This window comes from Anser cygnoides, chromosome 13 (genome assembly GCF_040182565.1).
Source record: "Anser cygnoides isolate HZ-2024a breed goose chromosome 13, Taihu_goose_T2T_genome, whole genome shotgun sequence".
NCBI classification, from domain to species: Eukaryota; Metazoa; Chordata; class Aves; order Anseriformes; family Anatidae; genus Anser; species Anser cygnoides.
In genome coordinates, this window is record NC_089885.1 from 13,756,482 (window position 1) to 13,781,415 (window position 24,934).

The 24,934-nt window shown below is 48.0% G+C and overlaps 1 protein-coding gene across 2 annotated transcripts in view; it reads right to left on the reverse strand.

Moving 5' to 3' along the window:
* GPC3 (glypican 3) overlaps positions 1-24,934 on the reverse strand; it is a 148,065-nt gene that overhangs the window by 351 nt on the left and 122,780 nt on the right. The window contains exon 8 of one of the 2 annotated variants that reach the window (XM_067004977.1): positions 17,066-17,202. The exons of the other annotated variant lie outside the window; for it this stretch is intronic. Within the exon in view, the coding sequence (XP_066861078.1) occupies positions 17,084-17,202 (119 nt within the window). The 3' untranslated portion in view covers positions 17,066-17,083. The remainder of the gene's footprint in view (positions 1-17,065; positions 17,203-24,934) is intronic. 2 annotated transcript variants of the gene reach the window in all.

The following is a 24,934-nucleotide window of genomic DNA, read 5'->3' on the forward strand; positions in this document are numbered from 1 at the left end:
GAAGGAGAGCATTGGTTAGCGGGCATGTGTGCCAGCACCCTGGCGCAGGGAGCATCCAGCCCCACCAGCACTGGGGAGCCTAAGGCCTGGCATGGGCCAATGGGCCAGAAGAGCTCACCAAACATCTCAGGAGCCCTCCAGTCAGCCCCAGTCTCAGAGCACCTCCCAGTACCCCTCAACAAAACTGAGGCTTGAAAGACAAAAAAAAATCACAAGTATAATGTGCCCCAGTGAGATGTTGGGGTCTGGCTTGCTGAAGAACTACTCCCAACAAACAGCCAAGCTTTGGAGTGGGTGTTTAGCAAAGTAAAAAGCATCTGCACCCCACGCACTGCAAGGATGGATGCAGGAGTGAGGAAATCCTGGCAAGCACAAATACCCCCCGTGAACCCACAGCCAGCAGCAGGCCTTGCTCACCAAGTACCTTCTGGTTTGAGGACCTGAGGATCTCTGTATTACTGGAGTCTTTCATAAGTGTGTACAAAATATGTTCCTTACAGCACTTTCAACACACCCATTCCATCCCCTGTCCACCTCATCAAAGCACCGGAGACCAAAGAATGTGAAAGGATTTCATGCCACCAGCGTGCTGGTGTTGCAACATAGGGACTTTGAGATGGAGCACATGGGAGCTCCAACCCAAAAATACATCCAGTATAAAAGTTTTGATAGCCCTGGCAGAGCTCACACAGAAGTGTGGGAGCTGGGGAAAATAAGCAAGGGAAAAACGTGCAACATCATCAGCAAGAGAAAAACTTGCAACAAGCCATCGCTGTCTGCAAAGGACCTGCTGAGCAGTGAGCCACAGTCACCCTGGTATCCCCGGGACAAAGATGAACAACAAAGTCCAAGCAGGCAACGTGGAAGGGCAAGAAACCAGCAGTTCTCAGGACCAATAATAAAAGTGCAAAAGGTGTTTTAAGGTGCTGCAGACGGTACTGCCATGGGGTTTTTGTACCTGCAGAGCGTCTGGACTGAGGGCGATGGGACACTCGCTCCCTTTCTTGTGTTGCTGCCATCTCCTGGGATCCAGGTTTCTCACCTGGATGGGGCTCCTCTAAGCCTGCCGGTCTCATCCCCAGAGCTTGGCCTTTTGGTAGAGGAAGCTGGTGGTTTCCATCAGATGAGACCGTGGCTCAAGCCTTTCACAAGCCCTTGTGGATCACCAGCATACTCATGGGCTTGGATCATCCCACCCCACCCCTGAGAAAGAATCCAAGAGGCTGAACAAACACTCCAGCTAAAAACGCCACATCAATCCAATGAGGACCATTGCCAAGGCAAACACGCCGGCAGGATTTCTTAATAAAAATACCAAAACACTACAAAACAAAAGCATAACGATATTAGCATGACAAGCAAGGCAGCCGGGGCCACGAAGGAGGGTCAGAAATGGCTGACAGGGAGCGCAAAGGGCCAGGTGCAAGCAAAACCTGCCTGGTAAACTGATCTATAACTTCTCCGCCAGATTCCCACAGGTACTGCGGTTCCTCTTCCCCACAGCTTTCCTGCTGTTCTTCTCAGGCCGCTTCCCTACAGAGCCGCACGCACATCCCCTGCGGGGCAGGGCAGGCCCCAGTGCCACCCTGGAAGGGAGGCCCAGAGGCCACCTTGCCCCTGAGGCGCCACGTGCTTCTCTGGGACCGTGTCCCTGGTGGGGGGACAAGGACAGCCCCTGCCCCAGCAGCCAGCCCCGCAGGGCTCTGAAGGCACGGGGCAGCACACGCCTATGGGCTTTTATCTAATGCACAGACCTGCGGCACACTGCGAGGCTCGGGGGCGAGGCAGAAAAGCAGCTGAGGAGAGACCGAGCCCTGACTGTGGTTTTGGGGAACGGCTCCGCTGCGTGCCTTCGACCAGCTCCAAACACAGGAGAGGAAAAAGTCACTTGTCTGCCCTGCTGCGTTTTGGAAGGTGCTCCCACGTATTTCAAAGTCTCCTGAAAGCTGAAAGAAGCCCCACAGGGCCTAAGTGATGGCATCCCCAGCCGGCCCATGCCAGCCTACCTCCAGGCCAGCGACCTGCAGCCCATCAGCAGGGCTTTCAGACGTTATGGCAAAACCAAAAATATCCTGGGGAACTGAGTAACTACCTTTGCCTTCAGTTCAGAAAAGTCATTTGAAACAAAAGAGTGTTTCAGCAGGCTCCTTAGCAGCACACAGGGCTGTGACGTTCCCATTTAAAGTCTCATTCTGCAATGTTGTAACTTACGAGATCAAAGTGTTTGGTTCACGATGCAGTGGTTGAATCGGATTGGAAGTGTCTGGTCCAAGTGTATCAAAATGACAATTTCACACTTTTTTTTTTTTTTTACAGAGGAAATTTTCAAATTCTGAGATTTTACCTGAACTTTGAGCAAAGGCAATTTTTGAAATCATGAACCCTCACCCCAGTGAGAATGTCGATTCTCTCATTCATTCTTTGACCAAATTAAAAAGAAAAGAATAGGTATCCTCTTGTCATCAGAGATTAGGGATTTTCCTAGCTTTCTTTAACTGCTTCAAAAGTTTTTGCTCAGGTGTGGTGTTTGTTGTTTTGAATATTCCTTGCCCTGTTTCCTTCTCTGGGCTTATTTATATTCAATTGTATTTTTAGGCTGATGGATTTAGCCATACATCTTTTATTTTGTATTAATAATGGGTCTTTAACTGAAGCAAATCCATTTAATTTAATTTCTAATGACCTTTGGTACATAGAAGGAAGAAAAAAGAAAAAAAAAGTATTATCCTATAGCTGACCAGAGGCCAGCTGACAACCAAGTCCAGGCAACAACAACATTAAAAACAAATGACAATAACAATCACTTTTCAAAACGCAGATTAAGAAATATTCCTAATCAGGTACTTCCTGAGTGGGCTTCATTACGAGTCCCAGCCTTTGTCAGGCTCCCTGGCCGGTCCCCAAGGACTCGCTGCATCACTGCATGGTGATGTACCGTGGGGTCCCACGGCTGTTGGGAATGACAGATATGGAACCGCAGGATGGCTGGTAGGGTAAAAGAAGCTAAACTACCACACATGCCATTTGGTTTCTTCCATCCCAAATTCTGCCTTTAACACCGCAAAATAACCAGAGATAGACTGCTCCTCTGCCTCCCTGCTTTGACAGCCCCACTTCCCAGACACATTCTGCTGAACTGCCCCAGCTGTGATACCCTAATTTGCAAGTTCTGTAGTTTCTAAGTTTGCTATAAAGTGGCTTTTGGCCTGCAAATGCTTTTTTTTTTTTCTGGGGGGGGGGGGGAGGAGTAAATGACTCAAAAAAATCTGTTTCTGTTTATAATCAGTTGGAATCCAGAGGGTATTACCAACAATCTGCACTAATTACATATTCAATCTTCACTCATTTTGGCCCCTCTTGTCCTCTGGGTTGTGGATTAGATAATCCCCTTAAAATAATAGTCAATCATTAGCTCTGCTAATTTTTTTTTTTTTTTTTGCCTGCAAGCCGAGCGTGCTGTGCCATTTCCTGGAGTCCCCATGCAGCTTGTGAAAGGTCTCCAGCTGAACACACACCGCTCCCCCCGGAAGCATCTTTTGTAACCAAAGCCCCTCTAGCACAAAGCTGCCGCGCAGAATGCTCACAGGACAGCAAAAGCTTCAATGGTCTTTCCTGCCTCAGCTCGCAGCGTGGATGACCAAAACCACTGCCAACCCCTGCTAAAGTCCACACCCACAATATGAAGCAGCGACATTCTTCCATGGATTATGACTAGAACTAGGTGTACCTCCTCTGCACAAACTTACTGGGCACAAATCATTAAAAAGCTCTTCTTCTTCCTGAACTGCACTAGCTTTGGACACAGCTACAAAAGTCGGCTAAACCAGGAGGGGATTGTTTTGGAGTTGGCATAATAAGTTCCACTGCAGCTGGCACAGAAAAAAGCCAGGAGGATAAGTACTGGCATGCCAGGAGCCTTACAGCAGGCACGCACATTCCTGCACAAAACACACCAATGCCTACTGAAACATCCCTTTCTACCCCTAAAAGGACAAGAGAGCCTTAAGAAAATAACTGATAGCAAATACCAGTCCGGCAAATGACATCAAAGTGGGCAGCGCCCGGCTCCAGCAGGCTCGCAGGCTGCATTGGCAGCTCTGCTGGCCAAGCCAGGAAAGGAGAGCCCAGAGGCAGGGAATGTCATCTCACAGCCAGGCATCTGGGCTGCCTGCCTGCCAAGGCAGATGGCTCCAGCAATGGACCTAATATAGTAACATATTCATAATCGATGGCCAGGCATGAAAACCGCTTCATGGAACCACTTGATAGCTCTGCTGGTGCCTGTGCAGTGGCAGGGGTCGCAAAGGGGATGCCCCCACGGGCAAAAGCATCGTGCCTAACGCAGTGGGTTCACAAAATGGGGCTGCCAAGCAGGCCAAAGTACTTACAGGGATGTGGTGATGGTCCTTGTTTGCAAATGATGGGAATTGTGGTGTGACGGGACCAGGGAATGGATCGTGACCGTGTGTTTCCAGTAAGCGCAGAACACGTCCAGTAGGAAGGTCATAGACAAGCGGGGCAGCGCTTCAGGCTCCTGCGGTTCTCACGGTCAGTTGTGAACATCTGCCTGTGAATCCTTCAGGACTGGTCTAGGAACATGTGCTACCACTGTGGATGAGTATTACAATCTCTGGAGTGCACTGATTTATTTAATTTTTTTAAGCAGCGTGCCTTATCAGGCTGGGGAACAAACTAACTGCCCGTGGATGCAAGAGACTCTGGCTGTCTCCAAAGCAAGACTACTTCTAAAAGGGAAAGGTGTTACTGGGCTCAATAATCCCAAGTTATTTAGCTCATTACAAGGTGAATCACTGGAGAGTACTACAGATCAGACTGCCTGACCCTGGCTGCCATCTCTCCATCTCTATAGCACCAACTGATTCATTATCACAGGTGTTTGCACCTGAAATCCAGAAGAACAGCCCAATTCCCTCGCAAACCAGTCCTGTTTGGACACTAAAAGCTCTGCTCACCTCAGCCTCTACTTACCTAGCTTTCTCATACAAACCCTCATACTACAAACATACGTCTGCCTCCACAAAGGCAACATCAGAACACATCCACAGAGTTACACTGCACAACACAGCCACAACTATGCGGAGAGAGCTGGGATCTTCAACCCTCTGCTTCTCCAAAACACCTTGAACTCTTCTAGCCAACTCTTCTGTCTAGCCAAGCAAGGTTTCATCTCACCAGGGAGGTTTTGCCCTGTGGGTTATTACCACTAAAATCCTGGAGCACCAACAGGTTTGCCAGTCATCTTCTTGCGCAAGGAGCTGCAACAGCCCAGCCGCAGGTGTGGCCGCGACGGCGCGTAATTAAAGCGCTGAGCCGGGGCGCTTGTGTTGGCATGGTTGTGAGATCACCGAGATGGATGCGCAGCATGTGCATGGTCTTGTGCCTCTGCTTTTCTACCTCCTCCGCAGCAATTTAGGAGGTGCGGCTCTTGGCAAAATGGATTTGGACAGGAAAAAAAAAAAAAAAAGAAAACATCCAGCTCAGCATCATCCCACTGCCACCGGCGATGTGGCCAAGGGAGCCTGGCGCAGCTCAGCAGTGCGCGGTAAAACCGACTTCCCAGGCAGAAACCCAAGGGAATCAGGTTTGAGATTGCTGATTTGCAAACCAAGACTTTTCCCCACTCACTTGCTCAGCAACTCCTGGCTGCTGGCATGCTGTGCATGGCCCGCAGCCTGCAGCACGTGCCTTCACGGGCAACCCGGAGACCACAGGCACCACTGCAAAGCAGTGCTGGTTGGGGAGAAAATCCTCCATGATCACAGCAACAGGGAGGTAGGAACCAGGCTTTCTGGGGGACAGCAGCACGTGGAGAAGGGAGGCCTTGGAGCCAAGTTGGGAAGGGTCCAGGTTGTCCAGCACAGAGAGATGAGGAGCTTCAGGTCATGGCACAACCCAGGTGTGCCCAGGGTATGCAGGGCAATTGGCCACAAGCTCTATGGGACAGCCTGTACGTGAACCCTGGCTGTCCAACCCACAGCACCACCACAGAAATCTCGTCCAAGGATGTCTTCATGCTTTCAGTGGGGCAAAAAAGCCCAGCACACCACACAGAATGGGGCAGAAAGGCTGCACCATGACCCCAATTCAAGCAACTACCCCTCCACTCCACCACAGTAGAGGCTGGAGGGAAGGAAGGACCATCATTTGTGACCTGGACCTATGTTTACCTTGAAAACACACTCATTAAATGTCTTTACTCCTTGGTTCTCTCTAGATTTACCCTGAAGAGAATCTGGCGTCTGCAATTGCATTAATCATTTCTCCTTTGGCAGCAAGTGAAAGAGTTTCAGAACTGCACTCACAGAGTGGAGCCACAAAAACGTGTTTAGCAAAACACATTCATGTAATCTATTAAAAATTAACAAATCTCATTAGCATTATTAATAGAAAGCACCAGAGTCCTTGTACTTTGATGACGAAGCCGCATTCCCCTGTCTGATATCCAGGTGTAGTGTCCAGGAAAAGAGCTGGTACCTCAAGGAACTAGGAGAGAAGAACTGAAAAATTGAGAGATAAACATGGACAGCCAACAGCATATACAAAGGCAGAATAAGAAAAAAAAGCAGAAAAGCTGGAAACAAAAGACCATGAACAGATATGAAGTGAGGCAAGAATATAGGACAGGGTCAAGCAACATTTCTCCAGATCCCCTGTGCACCTTAGCCCCTCCAGACATGGAGTCACCCCTCTCCCTGCACTTATCTCTGGAGACCTTCAAGTTCTAAACCCACAAACTGATCCCTTCTGATCAGTCTTCTGTCACCTGTGACACCTAGGACAGTCTTGATTTTGGGAGGTAACATTATCAGTGGCAGCAGAGCAAAATGAAATGCTCCAAGTTTCCTCTGATGACCAAAACCAACTCATCACACCAAACATTTCTTCTTCATCTTTGCTCCCTAAGATTCTGCTGCCATAGAAATCAATGGTCTAACCAGGGGGCAGGATCGAGTCCTTTCTTCTTCCACGAGACTGACTTGGTCCTGAAATAGACGATTTACATCTTTTCCATAAGCATTACAGTCAAGTGAAAAGTGCAACACAGATTGATCCTTCAACTGCTGCTGTCATGCGTAGCAAAAGCTCTTTGCTACAGAATGACCAGGACAGGCAGCTCTTCCTCAATTTCAGTTCTCCAAGCTGTGGACATTTAGTGACATGCATGCACTAGAAAGACCCACCAAAATGCAAACGTAAGGGGAATGCCAACGGTCCCTGGCTCCCAGATGCCAGCCGGTAAAAGCAGCCCTCAGGGCATTAGGATGTTTCTCAACGCTTGATCAGAAAACTCACGGTGGTGTTACGGTACCCAGGAACATCTGACATTTTCCTTTGTGACTCACTGCATGCGGAAACCAGGCTTGAACCATGCCCAGGCCACAGAGATTGGGGTTCTTGGCATCGATGCTCCAAAGAGGCAACCAGAAACGTGCCTCTTCAAACAGAAAGGAGCACAACTTCGTGCAACGTGTATGCTCACTCAAAAACCAGACTCCACCAGGTCACCATTCATGATGCCAAAGAAAACACTTGGAGTGAGATGTCAGGTCACAACCCAAGAATCTGGGCTGGGCACTGCTGCACTTATTTGCCCAGCCTGCCCTGCTCCTAAAGCGGCTCCCCGAGGTCCTGTGCTCCTCAGCTGCCCAGCCTTGCTGGCATAGAGGGAAAGATATTTTGCTTGCCCTGCCCCTGCCCGGAGCCTGGCTGGCCCGGGAGCATTTGCAGAGCACGGGCTGAGGTGAGAGCACTGCCAAGGGAAGGGAGCCGAGAGGCTCCAGCACTGCCCAGCTTTTTTAATTGCGTTAAGCTGCTAAAATAAATAAATAAATAAAACCCTGGCTCTGCATTAAAACAGCACTAAGTAACTTCAACCCATAAAAATGGAGTAATGCAGGAGGCCCTGGGAAACATCACCATGACCGGTTTTCCGATTTTATATAGAAGTAGAATGGTTGGGTTCACAGACTGGAACTTTTTAATGGCTCCAGGTCGTGTTCCCTGTGCTGTGTGCTGGAAGGAGCCCCAGGAACAGTCACTGAAGTCTGAAACCAGGACCTGGCTTTGCACTTCTGCACGGCTGCAGAGAGAGACCGACCCAAATTAAACCCAGCTGCTCACCGAGTGAACGTAATGTCTGACGCAAAACCAGGGCTGGTTCCTGCTCCCTGCCTCCCTCCTGGGCCGAGCACAAAGCCTGGTCCCAACACACTGCTGGAATGACGGTGCTGAAAGCTGGACGGTGGCAGCAGCTCCCATGGGAAACCCAGCATCATCCCAGCTGAGCACCAGGACACCAAGACTGTGGTGCTGTGAAGGACGCAGCTCAACACACTTGCTCTTTCCTAGTTCTCCATCACTCTCCAAGACCTGCGTTTTGAACCCTGTCAAGCTGGTGCCCATGGCTGGGACCGTGGTGAAGCTTGAGTACACCACCTTGGCTGGCCCTCCCCCAGGAGGAAACAGCAAGGGAGGGAGGGGATCGACCCTGGACTCCTGCCCTGCACCTCCCTGGGTCAGTTTGGGCGTGCAGCCATGGAGGATACTGGGGACAGTCACACAGGAGCATCCGATTGCACACAGACACATCCATCGGCACTGCGAACAGGCAGGTATAAGCCAAGCAGCGAGACAAGGTGGCAATGAAAGAGGGCTCCATGATCCAAGTCCATGAACGCCTCCCCCTCCATCCTATCTTGAACACTCATGGCTCAATCTCAGGAATGTCACAATCACAGTGGAAAATCAAAATAAAAAAGCTATGTAATCCAGTTTGTAAAGCCCTTGAAAAACACAAAATCCTCTATAAAAACGGATTACAGAGATGTTTCCTGGAAATCTAGAAGTGCATTTCAGCCTCCCTCCTCTTCCACCCTCCCAAAAAAGGGAAAAGAAGCTAGGAACCCACGGCACTCCTCCCCACACACGATGTGCCTGCACTGAGCGCTCTTTCCTAGCAGCTCCCTATCAGGCCCTTCTATGCAGATGGCAAACTGTGCATTTCTACGCGGTTTTTGTCCTAGATGTTGATTTGGGGCATTACCTGCTGCATTTACCCAAGCCTGTGGGCAAGGCAACATGCAGCGGTGGCAGGAAGTCTCCCCGCATCAGGGAGAGGGGGAGATGCCTGCCAGCCTCCCACATACTTTTTGGTTCATCCCTTTCCAGGTGGGCCCCAACAGGCTCTGGGGACAGTGCAATGCACTGCTGTGGTTCTGTGAGCTGCAGGAGCCCAACAACAGCCACGAAGGGACTCGCACCCCCTGCAGCACACCCAGGCCTGCAGGTGCTCAGCAGGATAGTGTCCTCTTGAATCAGGGCAGTCTTGTAAAAATCCAGGTATCTTGCTTGGCTGTGACAACGCTATCAGCTGAAGAAAGCCCTCACAAGACACTCACATGCCAACGGTATCAAAATACTTAGCTCCAATACCATTATTATTCTGGTAGATTACAATCAGCATTTTAAAATCTTGACTCAAGTATCCACAGTCAATGGTGGTGGATCAATTTTCTGTTAGGAATTTTTATATTGTGAGAGTTTTTGTACTGTCATTCTTATTTGGAACAAACAAAACAATTGCAATATTAGCATTCCCAGCAGAGCACGCATTTAAGTTCCTGACCTGTTATTGCTCAAGGACTTCTGCAGCTGCAGATGCCTGCTTTGAGCTACGGCTAGGTCACTTTGAATGATGCTCATAGAAGAAGGATCAAAACACTTACAGCTTGATCAAAAGGACATTTTATGAACATTGCAGCCAGAGTTAAGTGCTGATGTGAATACTTAAATTCGCCTTTATATTAGCTCAGCTTAGTTCTAATAAAATTAACACCCTTTTAAATAATGCACTCAGTTTTTATTTGTTTCATGTTTTTGTGCCTTATGGCTTTGAAAACATATCCTCAAAACCTTTCCATCACCCTGAGAATGTCCAGCTGTGTTAGGATCTGGAAATCAACTTCTCCAGCGGAATAAGAAGGGTAGCTGCTTGTATTATTACTCCACCTGCTCCAACCTGGATTTATCCACCAAAGGTTTACTTTTTTTGTCCACCACAAAAGAGGCTAAAATAGTCATAGCCCTTCTTTTCCCCAGTAGAAATAACTATCTGTAAATAAACAATTAAAAACTGAACTGCAAGCACCAGCAGTACCAATGCTCCTTTGAAAACAGACAACAGAAAAAACAAAGCAGTGAAAAATCCAGTCTCTTTTCTGCTCTTATACTTGCACATTAGAGGAAAAATGAACTTTCCAGTCCAGGACAGGGAATGTCTTATTGGTGCAATACAGCCATTTAACTGTTCTTTAGAGATATTCATCTCAAAAGACAGAACAGAAAGAGCATTTTCCCCCCTTTTATTTATTTATCTTTTTTGTGCCAACTCACCTTAGCTGAAAAGCACATTGAGATTGTAATTATGGGAAGGCCTCATCTAGTAGATTTGTAAACTCAGCTATCAGCTTGAATTACTGGAATTAGCAAGGCTAATTTAATGTCACTGTTCAAAATAGCTCAGATTTGGAATTTCTTAATGGCCTTAGGAGAAGGAGCCTTTATGCATACTGCAATCTAGGCTTCATTCTTAGACTAAATTCCTTCTCATAGATTTTGTGAATGCCCTGTTTTGTAGCCAACACAAACTCTGTCCAGTAAAATAATGTAAGGACTCAGAATGAAAAGAGATTAGCTGTTCCCTGCTCCTGTTATTTTAAAGCAGAAATAACTTTGGCTTCTACTGATTCATAGACAAAGCTTGAAATGCAAAGCATGCTCAACTCCAGATTCAGCATGAAAAGGACCTTAAAATATTCCCGAGTGCAAGTAATGGACTTATTAGAGGGATGAAAAGAGGCACTTTTCACAGAATCCCAAGCTCCTTAGTCCTGTCATATCAATAATCTTGCTTAAGAATTTCATTCTATTTACATTTCGTTCCCTTCAAAATATCTTGCCCAACTCGTAGGAAATAAAACATTTACACTTTTAAAGAGCTGATTTATGTCTGCTAGCGCTCAGTGGCAAGTGTTGTAAAATGTCTGCGGATCACCCAAAGCGGGAGCGTGCGTGACAGCGTCAGGACGGTGTGTGACAGAACAATCCCATACACCACGCAGTTTTACACCTGACAATTTATAAATGAGGAGGTGATTTTATAGACTTGGTTAAAAGCATCGTTTTTAAATAATGGCAGTCAATTGTGTTGGAACTCACTGTACCTGCAATCTGTTCTCCTCTCCTTTATGTTTAACACCCACAAAAACAAAGCTGACAATGACAAAAAAAAAAAAAAAAAAAAGCTTTAGAGATATCAGGAAGGAAATCTGCCTGGCTGTCCTTAAGCTACCAAAACTTACTATTTTTTTCACCCAGTTTGCTTAGTCTTTGCAGGACTGTTTAACAAAAAGTAGCACTAAACTAACAGGGGTAATTTTGACCCTTTATTTTGAAGAAGTGACTAAAGACCAATGGTCATTCAGGAAGAAATTACAAAAGCCGGTGTAGAAACAATAGGAAAGCAGATGGAGTTATCCCCTGATCACTCCTTTTTACGGAGCACAGTGGGATTTTTCTCCACTTGGCTCCGCGTCCCTGTGACGATTTGCACCTGTCAGGAGTGCAGCAGCACGGAGGGGAGATGAGACGCATCAAGCCACATCTGCACCGGCAGAGACCCAAAATCCCAAAACACCGAGCTGTGACGAGTGGCCTTCCCAGGACAGCCTCTGCACGATGCGTGGCACCGGCCAGCAGTGGCTTCCACAGACCTGACCGCGGGGTTTTGCTCTGGAAAAGCAAAGCGTAGAGATTGCGTGCTGCCATTCACCCAAAGGCCTCGCAGCACACCACAGGCATTAATTACGCTCCCTGCTTTGCAGAGGTTAATTAAGCACTGAAGCCTCGTGGTCCTCAGGAGCCAAGCACAAGCTAATGGCTAAAACCGAGCTGACGTTGCAAGGAGGGTCCATGAGCATCAATGGGCAAACTGGAAAAAGCACCTCTGAGTGCCCCGAGTTGCTTTGCAGCAGCATCCCCCTCTTTATAGCATGCTTTTAATTCCTCCGGCTGGGTCCCAGCAAGTCCCCCTGCAAAGGCAGCCGTTCGAGGCTTTACTCTGAAAATGCTCTTTATGACGAGGCATGGGAAACAGACACACCAGGGAGCAAAGTCCCGCAGTCCTCTCTCAGTGCACCCGCCCAGCCCTTATTCCTTCAGGACCCCAGCCAGTCTTTGACCTTAGCGGTCATTTTTCTTAAGGATGAACTCCACAGCCCTGATGAGAAATTAGCCAAGAAGCAACAGAAGGTCCCCAAACCATCCTCGCTCCTGCCTGTTACATGCCGCTGGCTACCAGGCAGCTGTGGCACCCCACCCTGGGTGGGACAGGCTGCAGAAGATGCCCCGGCTGCGTTTTTCTGCCCATCCTCCCAACCCCTCCCGCCCCAAGAAGCAGCACTGTGAGCAGAGCCCTTAGACAAACCATTTGCCTTGGGCACATGTGCCAAGAAACAATGGATTTAGATGAGCAGCCTGCAGACCCACAAACACACTTTTTCCTTAGCTCTAGGTTTTTGTAACCAATGCAAAAACAAAAACACAAATGCATAAAAAATGATACTGGTGCAACAGAAAGCTGGACAGCAAAGGGGGATTGCCAGCCCCCTCAGCTAACAAAAAGTGCTAGCTGTGCTGCAGCTGTAGCCTGGGAAACCCATTAAGACCACATGGGGTGTCAAATTGTATGTAACATGAGTGCCGGACTTGCAGGCACCGTGTGACGGCAGCCCCACAATGGAGCCGGGCGGAAAGCACGTCCAAAGAGACCGGAGATGACAGAGTTTCTCAGCACATGCCTGCCTTTGCCTCCAAAAGCATGGAGGAGCAGGTGAACAGGCACAGTCCTGCGCAGCCCCCTGAGGAAATGCAAAGACACTGTGAGTTTGCTCCAAGAGACCTGAGCAGTTGCAGACAGAGGAAACATCCTCCAGCCCCTGCCATGGGATGCACAGAGAAGGATCTCGGGGACAGACCCAGGCTGATGCAGGTGTCCTCCTGTGGAGCAAGGGTTGCTGTATGAGCTGCATCTGTTTGCTTTGCTTTATGGTTAGTGCAGTCCCACAGCCATCCAGTGCCCCAGAAAGACATCTCCTGTTGGTGTGGGGAGATGAGTGGGAGGCACTGGACTCAGAAACTGAAGGATTTAGGTGGCAGAGGGATTGCACAGGCTGCAGAGGACTCCCTGGCTACCACAAAGCCATGGTGTGGCTTAATACCAACTGATTGAAAGAAAAAATGCCTCACTCCCCATCACCTGCTGCAAGATGCAGCAGAGCAAACACTGCAGTGCCTGGAGAGAGCAACCCACCAGCACCGCAGCCCTGCTCCCACCCAGCACCCAAAGCATTTCAATCCCAAACGCCAGCAAGAGGGAAACACCACTGTTAGGTGCTAGGGTGCCACCTTGCAGAGACATGGGCCACCCAGCCCACGTCCCCTGCCCTCGGGAGCCCTCCCCAACAGCCCAAAAATACTGGTGAGGGCACGGTCCCAGGTCAGCAAACTCCCCCTGGGCCCTGCTGCCTGGAAGATGAGGCACAGAGCAACAGCAGTGGGGGTGCCCAGGGATGTCCCACAGCTCTGTATAGTCCCCCGTGCCCAGGGAGCCCTGGAGCATTAAACCCAGACTCAGGTTCTGCTGGCCAGAGCTGGCACGTTGGAAATCAAGTTGGTCAGTGTGTGGGGGCTTGTAGGAGGTTTCAATGGGATGTGAGGGATTTGGTAGCCTCTGGGCAATCCCACACAGCGGTCCCAGTTACCTTGTATCCTACATAACAGGACACGGATAAGTATTTTTACAGACAAGTTTCTGCTCTTTAATATATGCAGCTGATCAGGGTTAGTCTTACTGCCATTAGCAACCGAAATCACTCTCAAACTTCCTGCTTCCCCACCCAAGAACAGCAGTTCTTTTCATTCAACATGTAGAAATACCTCCTCGCAGTCTGCTTATTTTTTGATTTATTTTATCTTTTTTGTTGGTACACAGAATCATTTTTCTTTTTTCCACATTTTCTAATGAGTTCTGGCGGTGGGAAGTTGTTTGTAAATCACGCAAGCATTTGTTTTACTGGAAACATCTGCTTTAACACATTCGTCTTGAAAAAACATTTTTTTAAACAAAGGTATTAAGCTGCAATGTAAATTGGGCACATCTGTTTATGAGTCACTGCAATAGCACTGCCTCCAATCCACCAGATCACACAGATCTCCAGGGGCCTGATCCAGCAGAAATTGGAAACTTAGAGCTCACTCTGCTCCCTTTTCCAGCACTATTTCTCATAGAGTATTGCTGACTGATTTAATAAATTAAGGGCACTAAATAGGAAAGACCTATTTAGCACCTGCTAATAGCCTGAAGTACCTGGCTCAGTTCGGCAAGGTACTTCAGCCGGTGCCCAGCTGTACGCATGCCCAAGGACTGATTTCGGTGGCATTATTTGTGCGTGGGGGACTACCAGACCTTCCTCTGCCTGCAGTCCCGCGCTGCCTCCGTTGTGTTCAGCCATTCAAAGCATTTAGAGAAGCCGAGTAGAAGGAAAGGCATCAGCTGAACCTCCAAGATCAGTACCTGGCCCACAAGCTGGCGCTTCCTCCCTGGAAACCCAACAGTCAGCAGACCTCAGGCAGGAGAAACCACACGGCTTCTTCCTCTAGAGTAGCTCAAGAGCAAACTAAAGTAAACAGGGAGCGGGAAGGGGGCATCAAAAAGACAAGGAGATGGCTGAGAAAGGATTCCCCACAAGATCCGCAGCGGTAATGCAGGGCACGCAGAGCCTTTGCTCTGCGCACCCAAAACACCGCCCCCGGCTGCAGCAGCTCCCAACACAGCCCTCCCCTCCGGACAGACACCTCCAGCAAACACACCAGGCTCCAGCAGCGACCTACCCAACCTGATGATCGCCGCTGCCCCACATCTGGAAAAAATCAGTGTATTGGTGAGAGCACCCACGGACAGAACGCACATCAGCCACGCGGAGGGGCGAGCCAGCCCTGCATGCAGCCACGTGTTTGCTGCGTGGTGCTGGGCACACCTTGAGCCTCTTTTCGTCTTTGCAACAGCAGAAATAAAGCTACAAGTGCCAGGAACAGAAATCAAATGCGACAGCACATCAGGTGCTCCCTGACAGCAGACACCGAATCACAAGCAAGTGAGTTTGCCCTTGGAAGGGAGGGAAAGGAGAGCATTTCTGCTATAAATGCATTCTTTCACATTCTCTGAGCTTGCCTTAGCAGATGATTTATGTGGACAAGGGAAGAGGAAGAAATACTGCAGGCTGTGTTCTGCTATGATTTTGGGGAGCACACAACTTTTATTTACTTTTTACCAGAACGATCTACACGGAAACCAGAACAGGACGAGCAAATGTACCAAAGCTGCAGAGCAGCCGGTGGAGAGTTATCAGCGAGGCAAAGGATATTACTCAGACTCTGATAATAACCACCAGCTCCCACCTGCCAACTGCAGTCTGCGTAACACAAAAGTCCAAAAACATGCTTCAGCAGATGTCTGACTCCCCAAGCAGGAAGCGTCTCCAGTATCCACGGGACACAAGCAACTCCAAAATAGCTTCAAGCCCAATGATTTTACAGAGACTCAAGATACTGAGTGCATTTGAATTAAAACAGGAAGGGAAAAAATAAAGGATATGTATCACATTGCAGTTGCAATTTACATTTCAGAAATCCTGCTGGGAGTCCTGTGTTGGACCTTAGATGGTGACATACGCCCTGGCAGCCTGTCCAGCTGCCGAAGCAGCCACAGCCTGGAGTGAGCAAGGTCCCACAGCAACCAGCAGTACCTGCCACTGCAGCGCATTCACCCCAGCGTGCCTGGTTAGAAGCAAATAATGGCATATCATCAAGCAAGAGAGCAGCCAGCCATAGATAGGATGCAGTGACCCTGGACACGCAGGGACTTTCAGTATCCAGCAAAGGACAACCAGACAAGGCTTTTTCTCGAAGTAAGGTCTCAGAAAATAAAGAAACTCACTGCTAGCAAGTAACGTCCTCGGGCTGGGTTTGTATTTATGACCCGCGCTGGGCGCAGACCCAGCCTCCTGCTGCAGCTGCCCTGTGCAGGGCGACCCATGCGGGAAGCGCCTGGGACAGCAAGATATTGTCAAGAGCTCTAAATACCGCTGAAGACATTTTCTGAAACAACAGAAGCTAGTCAAAATGCCAGATTTCCATTCCCACAGAAAACATGGAATGTGCTACTGCTCCAAAGCAGAACAAAGGCAAAACGTGTCCAAATTTTCTGTTGCTTGAAAAAAAAAAAAAAAAGGCAAGTTGAATTGGGGAGGCCAAAACATACCACTCCAACAAAGTCCAATCAATTCATTTAGATTTCATTTTTCCCATGGTGTAATTAAAACATAATCTCAAACAAGGACAAAAAGCCACTCTGGAGTGAAAGCTGACGATATTACACATGCCAGTATGGGCAAACAGGCTGTTTCTGCATTTCCCCACTGCAGGAGCAGAGAAAGATGTTTGAATTTATTTCCAAAACAGAAAAACTGTCCAAAACCCCAGCATACTTCACCACATCTCAGTTCCAGCAGAGAGGCATTTTCCAATCAAAGTCTCCCCATCAGAAAACTTCCAGCCTGCCCTAGAAGCACCACGGTGGAAGGTTAAGTTCTGGGGTCAGCCCTTTTTAGCCCAAAGTGAGATATACCATAGACCCACAAGAGCTGGCAAGATTGACAAACCTGGCTTTTGCAATTCAGAAGCACTCAGCTGCGTGAAATTTGTTGATACAGCATAGAGCCATCTGGGTTCTCCTTAGAGCCATGAAAGCCCTGGAAACCACAAGGGCCAGGGATGCGTGGTGAAGGCAGAGCGCAGCCCACCAGCATCCACTGCGTGGGAAGGACCTCTCTCCTCCAGTTCACAGCTCATTTATCTCCCTGTGCGAGGGGTCGGGAAGCTGGTGGAGGTCCATCAGGGAATTGGTGGAGCCAGCGCTTGGACACACCTGGTTCAGTTCATGTTACTACTGGTGTTGGCCCCAGTGAGGACGGCAGATGTGCACGCACAGGTCACAGCTAATGCAGAACAGTTGAAGAGAGCTTCCTCCTGACGAATGATGAATTCCCCCGTTTCTGAAGCGCACTGAAAGTGAACAGAGCAGTGTTGACTCAGTAACCGATCGTGTCCTGGTAATACACGAACTGACGAGTGATTTGCAGTCCAGACCCAAATGCAAGCTATTTTTACTTGCAATTACAGCAAGACAAGGGTTGGGGAGAAGAGAGAAAGAGACATGAATTTCATGAAACATGAAAACACCAAGTCCTGGGAGATTTCTCTGGAGGAGCATCCCTCTCCCTCTCTCCTTTATCTTTTCAGCAAGGGCTAAAAAGACAGGCTCCTTCCAGGCCAGGTTTGTGTTTCCAGCTGCTGGCATAGAGAGTATCAACCACCAGTGCCGGGTGCTCGGATCAGGTCCATGTACATGCACTTGTATTCATAGAAAAATGTAAAAAACAGTTTTCTAGAGTGCAATGCTCCGTCTGCATCTATCCTAACCTGATGGATCTCGGATAAGGAAATCACTACCGTGTAGGCTCTCACTCAGCCACATCTAAGTAAACACCAGCTCCCCAGAGCCTTCACTTGCTGCCATAATGCAATGCTGCAGCTTGCACTGCTAAGTCATTGGCGTGATATCCCATGTAAAAACACATATTTGTTCAAGTTCAATGAAGGGAACCAAGATGCCAGGATTTTTCAGGCAGTCTTGAGAGTTTCAGCATTTCCCATCTTCTTCCCTTTAGGGCTCAAAGGTACTGTGAAAGTTGTACACAAGTTTTCTAGTAAGAGCTGACTTCCACGGTCCACCTGAAACAACATCTATCCTCTTGGACATCTCTCTCAGGCCGAGATGATTGACAGCAATGCAACAGCCCCAGCTGAGAGCCCAGGACCCTCTCAGACCCTTTCGATGAGACAGGGTCACCTGGACCAATGTTAGTTGTGTTTGCAGTTTTTCCACACAGTTTCCCCAAGATGTGTTCCAGGCAGATGCATGTCAATGCCATCCTAAGCCAAGCTTTGTTTAGGAGTCCTTGATGGATCTTAGTTCCATAAGCTTCCCTTCTTGTGTTCTCGACTCCATACAACCTCCAGGTGTCCCTGCTGCATGATGTCCTTCACATTCAATACTTGTTGCCTGAAGTCCAGTCCCCAGCATTACAGTGGCATGCTCCAAAGGATCCCAGTGTTGCCAACCCAGTCGTGCTTTCAACCAGTGGCTGTGGTTTGTTTCCACATGCCACCGTTTTGCAGCACTGCAGCCACAAATCAGCTGCAGTGTTGTCCCATGCCTACTCTCCTTCGGCAGTACTCCGGTGGTCAAAGAAACCCGGCCATTGAGGTATAACCAGAAGCAACAAATTGCAATGTGATCACAAGGATGAGATAACAAGGGCACCCGCCTTTGCTCCGTATCAGGGCTGAAGACAATGCAGCGAGGTGTGCTTACGTAGAAGTCCGCAAGGAAAGGACATAGGCTGTGCCAGCCTGTCCTGGATTGCAGAGGAGTGGAAACACTGCCAGTAATGAAAGCAGCCCTTCTTCATGCAGGACACGTCCAACATTTTCTGAGACCATGAGCCCCAGCAGGTACGGGGCAGGACAGGGATGTGGGACAGCCCAGCCCAACACACACAGGACATTTGTGGGATGTTTTATGGCTGAGGGCCAGCACACCGACACAAGCGCTGGGCACACGCAGCAGCTGGCACAGCTGGGACATGCTCTGGGGCAGGAGCCCTCTCCCGCCACACCAGGAAGGGCTGCTCGCTACAGACTCATTTATTCCATCACTGTAATCACTCTTATCAGCTTACCTGCAGTAGGGCATTAGTAAAAGCCAAGCCACTCATGAAAGGGGCACCCTCTCCTACGTGAAAAGTCAATCAACACGTTGTATTGTTATCAGGCTTGCAGACAAACCTCTCTTTGTACGGCAAACGGGCACAGATACGAAGCCCTGACTATCAGTGTAAGGTTATCTTGTCAGTCCATTAGCAAGTACCACCTGCTCTGCTTCTGTCTGAAATATCCCTTTATTGTCGTCCCTTAAAAAGAAATCCATCTAAACTATTTCGTCTCTCCCTGAAGAAAAACAGCACAGAAAGAAGTTTGTATTGAGTCAGGAACTGTGTTTCCCAGCTTCAGAAGAACTCATGCATTTTCAAGCCACAGAAAAACAGATTCATCATTCTTTAAAGATAAATATGACTATCACTATTGCAACTGGGCAGATCTTTGCATACTTGAAATTGTTTTGATGCGTTCAGTCATGTATAACGTTGCACTCAGTAACACTTTAAAGATACATCAGCTCCCAAATTACACTGTTGAAAAATGTCTCCTTAGACACTCTGGCACAACACAAACTGTTACTCAAACTTGCAATCTATATTTAAGCCTGAATAGAGGGAAAACCTTTTGCCAGAAGAGTAGCATTACAAACTTCTGGGACTAAAAAGCAACCACAGATTTACAAAGACTTGTGCGTTTGTATGGTGTAAGAGCAGCAAATCATCTCACCTGACCTTGGGTATATCTCAAACTGTTAGATTTCACCCGGTCACCATATACTGAGGCCAGGAACCAGACTTGTCTGCACTGATTTGAGATTCCAAAAGTATTTAGACCAATTTCCTCTCACATTGTGAACGTGATGCATTTGATTTACGGCTACACAACTATCAAGGATTTAAATGTCCTGCACTGATCCTGCTTTAAAAAACCTGGTACATTATTCTTCACTTTTGGTCAAAGGGGACCAAGGAAGTGGAAACCAGCTCCTAAAAACGCAACATACAAATGTCTCAGTCAGATTTAGACCTGCTACCACTACACTGAAAATATTTTTAAAAAATACAACTCAAGACCAGAAAAGTAAGAACATGGGATTAACATACCCAGTGGATTTACTTACTGATTTCATAGATGTTTTTGTATATATACAGCACTTTGCAAAGTGCATACTTATACTAATACACGAACTTTCTAGTTTTTCAGCTGTGGACTTAGCATTGCTTTGGAGGAACTCTCAGCATAAAAGTTAAAAGCAACCTTTAAAATATACACATTTTATATCCTGTGAGGCCTGAAACAGTCACACCATCACAAACAGCCATCTGAAGGGTCCTATAAACAAGCGCATCTCTGAAAGCCACCAATAATTTACCCAGTCTGTCAATTAAAAACTAAAAACCAAAAAAATGTTGTTGATTTCAAAAGTGAATTAGTGAACTTGATACTCAGTTACAGTTTCAGCCAACTGCTTTGCGTGACCCCCCTCTCTATCTTCTTGCTTATATTTGAACAGCGACAAAGAATTCTTGACTTCCAACCAAATTTTCATTAATAGGAGAAATTTCAACAAACACAAACACTTGAAATAGAAAAGCAATAATCAAGCTATTGCACTGTTTTATTTGGTACAATTCCAGCTCTTCCATCAGGATAATCTAGCTGACATTCGGCCTTGTCGGATTTTTGCCCTGGGACAGGATGAATGTCTTGTAAAACAGCATGTTTCTGCTATCCTTGCTTCAGTCAAGCATTCAACAGCACCGTCTTTGGAAAAAAAAAAAAAGTTGCTGCTACAAAAAATACAGTTAAAAGTCCTAACGCTTTTATTAGAACAGGAAAAAAATAAATAGCAGAAGGATACTGCTTCAAACCAGATCAGCTCACCTAGTCACAGGGGACAAGGACGGGGCACCTCTGCTGAAGGTGGGGCAGAGCCCCGCACAGTAAGTGGGTCCTGCGACAGATCTTCCTGCTGTACAGCAGGAAGGCACAACAGCCGCGTGTCCCCACACTGTCAGCAGAATCCACACAGACAGGGACGTTTTCCACCTGCTGAAGGAGTATTTTCAAGCAAATTGGGTATTTCAGAACGTGTCTCTCAGCAGACAGATAAACATCCAAATGAACTGAGTGTCCAGGCTCGGCACTAAATCAGGCAGAGCAGCATCAGCAGATACTTGCAGCTCAGATACGGGCACCCTGAAGGCATTTACAGAGAAACAATCGCCATAATAAAGAATCCGAAGAGGTGATCTTGTAAATATTTTAAATGCTGCTGGGCTGCCTCCAAACACAAGCAGTGAGAGAGCCCCAGCAGATGCCCGCGCACTCACAGCACCCTTGGTGCATCCACCACGCTGTCCTGTTACATGCAGATACACCCGCCAAGCAGCAAAGGTGGCCAAAAAGCCTGAGGACAACCATTTTCCAGCATGAATACCCACTTCTAGAGGAAGCCTTCCCACAGGAATGGGCTGTAGAAACCACGAGGGCTGCAAACAAACTGACCCTGCCTGGCCTCTAGTGCTGCCACTGCCCGGCACCCACACCCCCCTCTCTGACCACAAACAAGCAGCCTGCTGCTCTTCATGGAAAAGAAATTCAGATGCCGTGGCAGCAGCAGCATCTCCTGTTCCCTGCCACAGCCTGGGGATAGAAGGAGCTCAGATTCCCAGGATGTCCAGAAACAAAACCGGGAGAAAATGGGGGTAATGAGAGGAACACAACCAAAGAAATTTGTCAAGACTTCCTGAGATGACCCAGCCTAGAGGACACATCAGTGGCTAAACAAGGCAGAAGCTATTAAAGTTACAGAACTTGGAAAAGCAAGGGACACCTGGTGCTGATCCTGACTTTCATCCAGCACCCAGGTACAGCATGCGCGGACTGCTGGAAAACCACACAGCCAGCTTGGCTGGGCAGCAGAAGCCGCAGCAGAAAGCAGGGTGCAGAAACAAGGTGCTTTCTGAGCACCGCGCCAGCAATGGGGCTCAAGCTGCAAATTCCCTCTGCCCTTATAAATAACCAAGGGAGATGAGAAAGGCAACACTCCCTGCTGTCCAACCTGCACGAACAGCCAGGCAGGGGAGCTGTTTTACACACACACACTGCCAAGCCATCTTTATATATCTTTATTGCATACATCTATCCTTATACATCTCATGGGATGAGGCCAACTTCCCTTCCCAGGATAAACTATTTCTGCTTAATTCTGCCAAATCCATCTGTTCCCAAGACAACTTTTGTTACTGCCTAACACAGATATTTTGGAAGGGTAAATCTTCCCCTTTTCCCCTGACCCCAGCTGCTGGACTGCTCAGGATGCTCCCGGGTGATGCTCCTGCCACTAAAGGCACCGTTTCCATCCCAACAAACTCCCCAATAGCCTGCGAGCTGCCCAGGGCACTGCATCCACCGCCACCTCTGCAAACCACCTGAAAAGGCTGCACCTCCTCTCCCACAGCCCCTGCTAAAGCCATTCGGCACAGGAGCGTCTCCAGCACCCATGTTTTATTTTCAGGCTTCCCGGCAACCGGCTTGTCAGTTATAAGTGGCACCTTGAGTGAGAACGCCGGAGGTGAGCTAATTAGCGGGTGGCTGTCTGGAGCAGCAGCGAAGCGCCAGCTTCCCCAGGCTCTGTTTGCTTTGGGTACGTGGTGTAGGCTGACTGATCTCAGCAGTGTGCGAGGACATGTTTGTATCATAGATTCTGGAATGCATTTGCACTGACTCGCAATTTGGGGGAAAATACTATAATTTATTCGCTGGCATGATTTGCCATTGGTGTGGCATAAATATATGCGTGCGTATGTACACATCTCTATTTTTGGAGCTCCGCGCACAGGGTGCCAGTTCCACGGTTACTCCATTGACAAACAGGAAGCGCTCTTCACTGAGCTGGAAGGCTTTCAATCCTCCTCTTATTGTAAACATTATCTGCCTTCAAAATCCTTAATGTGTTGCAGATGTGACAAACAATAAAAGACCTATCATAAAAAAAGTCTGCCATCTCCATGTTTCCCACTGGGGCAACATAATAATGAATTTATTAGCATATAGCGCTCACCAGCATATGTTTATAGTCACTCACAAACTTTTGACTTGACAGTTTACAAGTATGTTTAAATCATTAAAGTTTAAGTTGACTGTCCAGTTATTACAGGGTCATTATAAATAGGAAACAAAGGTTACATTTTATACAACAGGCGATAAATCAAAACTAGTCTGTATTCAAGACTGACTTTTTTTTTTTTTCCTCCTTTTGCTCTTTTTTAGTCTCCACATTTTTCCAACCCTTCGGAGGGACACCTCGCTGAGGCCAGCACCGAGCAGCTGTTTGCAGTTATTACCCGGCAGGACCGGCGGCACCCGTGCCGGGGAGCGGGAGAAAGTCTGACTGCCAGGACAGACGCACTATCCAAACGACCTGCCTTCTGGGTGAGACAGCGCTGAGCTTTCCCATGCAAAGGCCGCGGCAAACTGACAACTTTTTCATTCTACCTTCAGGCAGACCCGGTGCCTGCCTGCGCTCAGCTGGAGTCCCCCACCTCTCCTGCTCCCCGTGTCACCAACAGGACACAGTGGGATGCACATCCTTTCGCACTCCACTTTGCTGCAAAGATTCGGTGGCAGCATGATGTTTATGTGCCTCGTTAAAGCCTTTATCTTATAGAGTGATCCCATTACAAATGAGATTTTAAGGCAGGGCCAAGAACCCGGGGCACATGGCCCAGACGCGGTCCACAACCTCACTTCACAGGACCACATGATTTTTATCCTGTTACCCTTGGATAACAGGACGACGCACGCTGCAGAGCTGCCTGCCAAGTCCATCTGTACAGCACAGTCAACCCTTAGCGAGGGAGGAGTTCTCTGCTGCTATCACAGGGCCAGGGATATTTCCTCTTGAGCTGAACCAGACCTCTAAGAAAAAGAAAGCAAAGCACCCAGATGCATTCCCCAACAGCAAACCTGAGGACCAGCACAGGGAAACATGCTCGAAGGGGGTTTGCACGTTTGGTCACCACGCTAGGACACATGCACTGCTGGCCATCCAGCCGCCTCGCTGCCTGAGCACTGCATAGCATCCAGCGTGTGATAAAAGCAGGGAACCGTCAGCGGCTCAATCCCAGCCGCTCCCAGTCCTTTGTGTCTCTATTACAGGGTAACCACCTTGGGAAAGAGGGAGATAAAGCCAGGCTAAATGTAAAAGTTTGTTTCACAAAGTATTTCCAGATTTCAAAGCCTGGCATCATTTCAAATCGGCTTGCTACCCTAAAATTTAGAATTTGTGGAACAGGGGGAAACGTGGAATGGTTTCTGGTCCCTTTTATTTTCTTATGTACTTATGATATGATGGAAAAAATTAATTGAAAAATACCCTTTTCAAAGTGAAAAGAAATATTCTCAAAATGTTGAAAGTGCTTATTTCCACACCATCAGCAACTTTTCCTGGGCTTCTTTCCAACATAAAACTTGAACAGAGTCACAATTTATATCCAATACCAACCAAATACGATTCTGCCACTGTCAGATCAACTTGCCTTTCTGCTCTAAGACAAAACACACACACACACAAAATAGCATGCTCAGCTGAGGAAGATCCAGAAAGTCTCTCTGGCCACCACGATGGCACAGCACATGTCCTCCAAGGCCAGCTAGCGCCTAAAAGCTGTGCTGGTCAAACCCAGTGCTCTTAGCAGCCTGAGAGGCTTAACCTGACGAGAAGACAATGCCCCAAGCCACTGCTGCTTTTTCACTGTGTAAAGTTAATGTTTACCCAATCTGTAGCAAAGTCAGCAGCAAACACCCTCCAGCAGAGCAGTACAGGGAGGATAAGCCCTCTTTTCATGTAACATGTTCACATACCACAGTGACAAGAGAGGTCTAAATTGCTAGTCAGGCAGGTTATCTGGGAGATCAATACGGTGATTAAACTAGCCTAGAGAGATAGAAGAAGGCAGAAAGGATTATATACACAACTTCAGAGATCACCGATGATTTTATAAGGAAA